We start from the raw sequence: 6590 nt of genomic DNA, 5'->3' as shown, positions 1-6590 counted from the left end.
CTAATATATTTCAGAATTTAATTATTTTGAGAGAAAAATCATAAAAAGGCAAAAAACATTAAGATTAATAGTAAAAGTGAGTGTTTTTATTTTTGATGGGTTTTATTCTGACAGGAGAGTGGAGGCTTTTCCCTGAGACCCACACAGCGTTTGTTCGTCAGAGAAGACGCTCTTCTGACGTCACAGAGTCCCGGGGGCGAGCCCGCGCGGCTCCTATAAAGCCTCTCCTGCCCGGTGGAGGAAACACGCGCACCGAACCAGACAGGAGACAAAGCAAAGCAAGCACTGATCTGATAAACATGGTGAAGATCACCTTCCAGCCTGTGTCGGCGCAGAAGCCCGAAAAAGACAACGATCCGGACAAGATCACTTTACCACAGCCTTACGTGAGTTTGCACACTTTATATTCATTCTGTTGCATTTGTTTTTTTTTCTGCTATTTAATAACCTTTTAGAAATATTTTGCGAGAAATAGCTAAATAATTAAATTGCAACTGATTTTCCTTAATTTTAATATTAATACTTAAAAGTCCATACATTGATAAAATCTAAATATGAAAATAAAATATTTTTGCAAGGTATAAAATGTACTTTTATAGAATTTTGCACGTGTATATAGTTGCAAGGTCCACCACTGCATCCCATTCAATGTTAACATTACGTCAGCTCATAAAAAAGACTGCAGAACCCATCCCTTTATGCAATCAATCAACACCACAGAAGTCATTACATTATATTTAAAAACATTTATTTTTTTATTTTTATTTTTATAGTATGTGATTATGTTTTTTTTTAAATAAATTGTGAGGAAAAAAATATTTTTGTGCAGTAATTTGCAGAAGTTGTGTCAAAATATGTTGTGCCTCTTTTATCCTGCAGAGGGCGCCAAAAGCTAATTCTGTTTTCATCGTGTCAAACATTTTTCGTGAGATCTGAAAAGTGCAGTTAAAAAAACAAAAACAAAAAAACAGGTACTTGCAAAAATAAGATAATCAGTTGTAGTAGAGGAAGAACTGAACATTTCCCTCATAAGTTCTCCGTTTGTATTTCCCGTTTGATGCATAGATTTGGCCACAATCTATGAAAAATGCACCTTTAATCTGATTAGGAAGTACATCCTGTCTAAACTAAAACAAATTCATTTTTTTTTTCTTTCTCCTCACACGCTGTTCTCTGCTAAACCACTTGATGACACATCTATCACTTCTGCAGAGACAAATTAGCATTTGTTTTTGACGTCAGCAGAAGGATGCTGTCAATGTATGAATGGGCGTCACGGCTCGTACGCACACATCTATTAATACGCCCGCCTCTGCTGAGGGACTCCTGCTCCTCGCAGATCAGTCGTCCTCCTTCTGGCCCCCACTTTTTCATATCTACAAATATGGAGCTTTGGAAGTAGGACTCCGAGAATAGACCCAGACGGACACGTGTCGGCGTCTTCGTCAGAGCCTGGCACAATGTGTTCTCCTCACTTCCGCTCTCTATGGCAACGGTAGTAGGGGGGGGGCGGCAGATTGACTGAGAGACTGTGGGTGGGCATCTGGCATGCCTCATTCCCCTCCGTCCTACGTCTACCAGATCGTTTGGACACCTGCCCCTACCGTCACTGTGCTTCAGGTAACTGTAGATTTAAGTGGGTCTCTTCATCTTCACAGGAGAAGGTGATTCCTCATGCCAAGCCCGTGCAGGTGATTCCTCTCGGTGGCTCCAGGAAGCCTTTCCCAATCGGCCTTTGCTGCCTCGCCTTCGGTCTGCTGGCGTTCCTGACAGGACTGGTGCTGGCCTCCGTCTACACTTACCGCCACTACGTTATACCTCAGGTATGATGAGTAATTTTTTTTTTTACATTTTTCTTTTTTAAAACAAACAGAAGTTGACTCTAACTCGTGTTGCATCCCTGCAGCACATCCCAGAGGACAGCTTGTTCCACTGCCGGGTCATCTACGAGGACTCCATCTTCGCTCCCCTGAGGGGTCGACAGGAGCTGGAGGAGAACGTCGGCATCTACATTGAAGACAATTACGAGCAGATCAGCGTGCCTGTGCCGCACTTCGGAGGCAGCGACCCTGCCGACATTGTGCACGACTTCCAGAGGGTAGGTCTCCTCCTCACCTTTTTTTTAATTTTCTAAACCCCTTTCATTTTCCTGTTTGATTTATCTTTGGTTGATCAATTTCAGGGCCTCACCGCCTATTTCGACATTGCCTTGGACAAATGCTACATCACAGAGCTGAACACGACCTTGGTGATGCCTCCGCGGAGCTTGTGGGAGCTGCTTATCAACGTCAAGGTGAGGCGCCTCTCCCATGTTTTTAAAGGGTAACCAAACAGGCAGAGGGGCGGGGCTGGAGAACAGGACTGTTACCATTACTGGAGCTGCAGATAATAATAATACATTTATTTATATAGCACTTTTAAAGATGCTTAAAATCTTGACATAGGAGTTCTGAAATGACAATAACAAAATTCAACTGTAATACATCAACTCAACCTGTAGGGGGCAGCACACAGACAATATTTTCAAGAATTAAACAATATTTTAATTTGTCAAAAAATTTAAAGCCCCCTTTATAGAGGTCAACAGCAAAAAAAAAAAGATGATTAAGGTATCAAAGTCAAGGCCCAGGGGCCGGATCCGGCCCTCCAGATCGTTTTATTTTATTGTTATTAATGGCCCAATTTTATCTTGCGCTTATTTTTATTTTGTATAACTTTGACAAAATATTTTTTTATGGAGAGTAAAATATTGAAAGTTATTTAATTTTTAAGTTGTTAGCTGTTTTTGGCGAATTTAGGCTTTTCTTTTTACGTTTCTTAGGCTGTTTTGGTGTTAGGCTAATAGTTACACGCTAGCTGTTTAGGCTAGTTTAGGCTTTTTTCATTTTTTTGTCAATTTTGCTGTTTTTTTCAGCTACACGCTAGCTGTTTTGGCTAATTTAAGTTTTTAAAAAAAAGTTTTTTTAAGGCTAATTTGGCATTTAGCTAATATTTTAGCTGGCTATCAGCTTCAGCGTTTTCAGCTAACAATCTTAGCATCTTCAAATTCACACTAATATTATCACAGGTAATGCTACATATGTAGTTCATAATTATGTTAAAGAGTTTCCATACTAAAGATTAAAAAGGTAGTTTTAGTGTTCCATAAATGTTTATCCTGTCCAGCTCGCAGCTTAAGGAGTGTTTTGGATTTTGGCCCCTTGATCGATTTATTCTGACTCCCCTGATTTAACCAATCACAAAATTCAAATGTAATACCTCAATTCAACCTTTAGGGGGCAGCACACATAATTTTTTGACTATATTTTCAAGAATTAAAGAAGTTTATTTTAATTTGTCAAAAATGTTTCAATGACCAACACTTTTAAAACCTCATTTATAGGGATTAACGGCAAAAATAAGGTGATTTAATGTTTGATTACTCTTTTAAAAAAGCGATTCACAGCGTGTCCTCCTGCTCAGTGATTAATGGCGGTCTCTTTCCCACAGAGGGGGACGTACCTTCCTCAGACGTACATCGTCCAGGAGGAGATGATGGTGACGGGGAGGGTGAGGAACATGAGGCAGTTGGGCCCGTTCATCCACAGACTGTGCTTTGGCAAAGAAACCTACCGCCTGAGACGCCGGAATCAGCGTCAACGTGAGTTTCTATCCACTATCTACAAAATGAGATGCTAATTGATGAAAGAAAGGGTGTTTAGCTAGTCACTTTAGTTTCCTTTTTTTGTGGGTAAGTTGAACCCTGTGATATCTCCAGAGTCTATGTGATAAACGAAAGGGTGTTTTTCACAAAATAAGCCGAGCCAAGAGGCTTCCTCATAAAGACGTCTTCCTGCGATTGTGTTTGTGTGTGGGCACGGCATTGGGAGCTTCCTGCTCGTGTGAGTCACTTGTAGTGTCCACGCGCACTGTGGAGGAGGCAGTGCTGCGAGTGCGTACGCGCTTCGTTGATTGGCGGTGACGGCGTCCAAAAATGATGCCACACATTCATATGCGAGCGTGGGGATGGCCGCCGCTGACTCAAACGTGCTGCTAAAACAACTCGCTTTAAACGCTTCTCATCTTTCTCTTCCAGGTATCGAGAGGCGCGAGACAAAGCGCTGCCACAGCATCCGTCACTTTGAGAACACGTTTGTGGTCGAGACCGTCATCTGTGACAGGTTCTGAAATCTGAGGCGGAAATCACAGCCATCCAGCACCAACTTGAAACCATACCTCTGGAATTCCTTAGGCGTTTAAAAACTGCACTTTAAGAGCAAACTGTGTTCGTCTTGAGACTTGAAATGTTCTTTTTGTCATTTGAATTGTCTGTAGATCTTATTTATCTGTAGTAAGTCTTGAGCAGAAAACTGCTTGGATGAAGCTGCTCGCACTCTAAATGTCAGTTTATCTATATTTGTTTAAACGTCAGCAAATGGCAGCACATACCTCATGTTGTTAATATGTTAATTTATTAGTAAATGAATGATGTACATAACTTTGATTGTTCTTGAGCAATATATACTGTAAATGAGTTTCCTGAACATCCTGTTGCATAGATTTTTATGGAGAAATTCACTCGTGAAAGATCATTTATAAACGTTTTGCTTACTTTTGGTGTCACTTTTCCATATTTCTTGGATATCAAGGCTTTTGACTGTAATAGTAGCAGTGCTGTAGATGGATAGAAGGAACCAAAGTCTGCATTCAGTGATGATTTCTGTTTTTTTTTAGTTTAGATCACTCACTGTAGATGATATATCAAAGGCTTTCACCTTATTTATGCTCTTCCTTTTCTTCACTAAGATATTCCTGTTGTCTTTAGCTCCTCAGTCTTTCCCATTTTGGTACCATATTCTAAAAAGACGGATCTTCCTAAATGATGGAATAGATTTGGGTCGTTTGTAATGTTTATGTTCCATTGTCTTTCAAACTTCCTGTTTCTGTACAGTTAAAATCTCTTGTAATATCTCACTGCTTTAAAAAATAAATGACTAAAACTATTTGGTGTTTTAGAGATCCTGATTTTCTGATGGGGATTTTATTACAAGTTTTATCATATTTAAACTTTATTAAACATCTATGGAGCCGTGGACATGAATCTGAAATTTATTTTTTAATTGCTCCCTTAAATTAGCATTCAGTGTGCACTGACTAGTTTTTTTATTATTATTATTTTATTTCATTATTATTTTATTAGTATTTTGTGTCTAACTTGTGTGCACAAAACCTGTATGCAGAAAATACTATCACATGTATATAACACTAAGTTGAGGCAACTTTTTTTTAAATGTCATGTTCAGGGCTCTGTAGGTATCACAGAGTGAAAATACAACAAGTGAAGCAAACAAATTAGCATTTTATTAGTATTTTGTGTGCACAAAATGCTAACTTGTGCTACAAAATTCTAACATGTACGAAAAAAATGCTAATATGGGGTACCGATTTGTTTATTTTTTGTATAGGCTCAGTAAGTATCTCACCATAGAATGAAAATGAAACAAATGATGCAAACAAGATACATGCAGATTTATGTGCACACAATGTAGTCTACCAATGTGTGCTGAGAAAATGCTAACATATGCTTAGAAAATGCTAACATATGCTTAGAAAATGCTAACATGAGCTTGCAAAATGCTAACATATGCTTAGAAAATGACAAGCGTGCAAAATGCTAACATGTATGTACAAAATGCTAATATGGAGTAGCGATTTGTTAACCTTTTTATAGGCTCAGTAAGTATCTTACCACAGAGTGAAAATAAAACAAACGAAGCAAACAAAGGATTTAGGATTTAATTTGATCATTTTGTGCACACAAAATGCTAATTTTAATTGAAGTATGCTATTTGTGCACAAAATACTAATTTTGGTTGAACTTTGTTTTGTGTGCACAAATTTCTTATCTTGTGCAGACAAATTATCATCTTGTGGTCACACAAATTAGCATCTTGCATGCACAACATACAGATTTGTGGACACAAAATGCTAACTTGTGCACACAAAGTAGTCTACTAACTTGTGCACACTAAATGCTAACATGTGCATGCAAAATGCTAATTTGAGGGACTTTTTATTTATTTTTATTTATTATTATTTATTTATTTATTTATTTTTTAATGTTCAGAGGGAAAATACCAAAAAATGTAACTAACAAATTAGCCTTTTTATCAGTGTTTAGTGCACACAAAATGCTAATTTGTTTGCACAAATACTAATTGGTTGGATCTGCATTTTTATGTGTACAAATTTAGTATATTGTGCATACAAATTTCTGCAAACAGGAAACAGACATACGGATTGATATGCACAAAATGCTTTGACAATTTTTAATTTTGCACACTTGTATGCAAACTAATTTTGGTTCATCTGCATTTTGAAATCACAAATGTAGTATCTTGTGCACACATTTTACCATTTTGTGGTGGGGCTGCCACAGAAACTGCAGACAAACACATTTGGGCCCCACATTTTCTGCCCACTTTTAAACCATTTGGTGTCAACTTTAGAAGCATCTCACCAGAGTGAAAACACAACAAATTAAGAAAACAAATTTGCTTTTTATTAGTATTTGGTGCGCAAAAAAGTGAGAACAAAGCACCACTTTTGTT

At 38.0% G+C, this 6590-nt stretch overlaps 1 protein-coding gene across 1 annotated transcript; it reads left to right on the top strand.

Moving 5' to 3' along the window:
• The first annotated feature begins 80 nt into the window (after positions 1 to 80).
• itm2cb (integral membrane protein 2Cb) lies at positions 81 to 4982 on the top strand. The gene is made up of 6 exons (XM_024273151.2): positions 81 to 386; positions 1659 to 1823; positions 1907 to 2098; positions 2183 to 2293; positions 3490 to 3640; positions 4076 to 4982. Exons 1-6 carry the CDS (start codon positions 96 to 98, stop codon positions 4165 to 4167), a joined length of 1002 nt encoding a protein of 333 aa, XP_024128919.2. The 5' UTR covers positions 81 to 95; the 3' UTR covers positions 4168 to 4982.
• The last annotated feature ends 1608 nt before the right edge of the window (positions 4983 to 6590 follow it).

The sequence above is a fragment of the Oryzias melastigma genome, linkage group LG17 (genome assembly GCF_002922805.2).
Source record: "Oryzias melastigma strain HK-1 linkage group LG17, ASM292280v2, whole genome shotgun sequence".
Taxonomy (NCBI): domain Eukaryota; kingdom Metazoa; phylum Chordata; class Actinopteri; order Beloniformes; family Adrianichthyidae; genus Oryzias; species Oryzias melastigma.
Note: the sequence above shows the minus strand (reverse complement) of the source record. Positions and strands in the feature narration are given on the sequence as shown.

What these genes read in the sequence shown, in the direction of transcription:
- itm2cb (XM_024273151.2), top strand. Translation starts at nt 96, where the DNA reads ATGGGTTTTATTCTGACAGGAGAGTGGAGGCTTTTCCCTGAGACCCAC. An exon ending in TCACTTTACCACAGCCTTAC is followed by an intron (nt 387 to 1,658) that starts GTGAGTTTGCAC and finishes TCATCTTCACAG; the next exon opens with GAGAAGGTGATTCCTCATGC. An exon ending in ACGCCGGAATCAGCGTCAAC is followed by an intron (nt 3,641 to 4,075) that starts GTGAGTTTCTAT and finishes TTTCTCTTCCAG; the next exon opens with GTATCGAGAGGCGCGAGACA.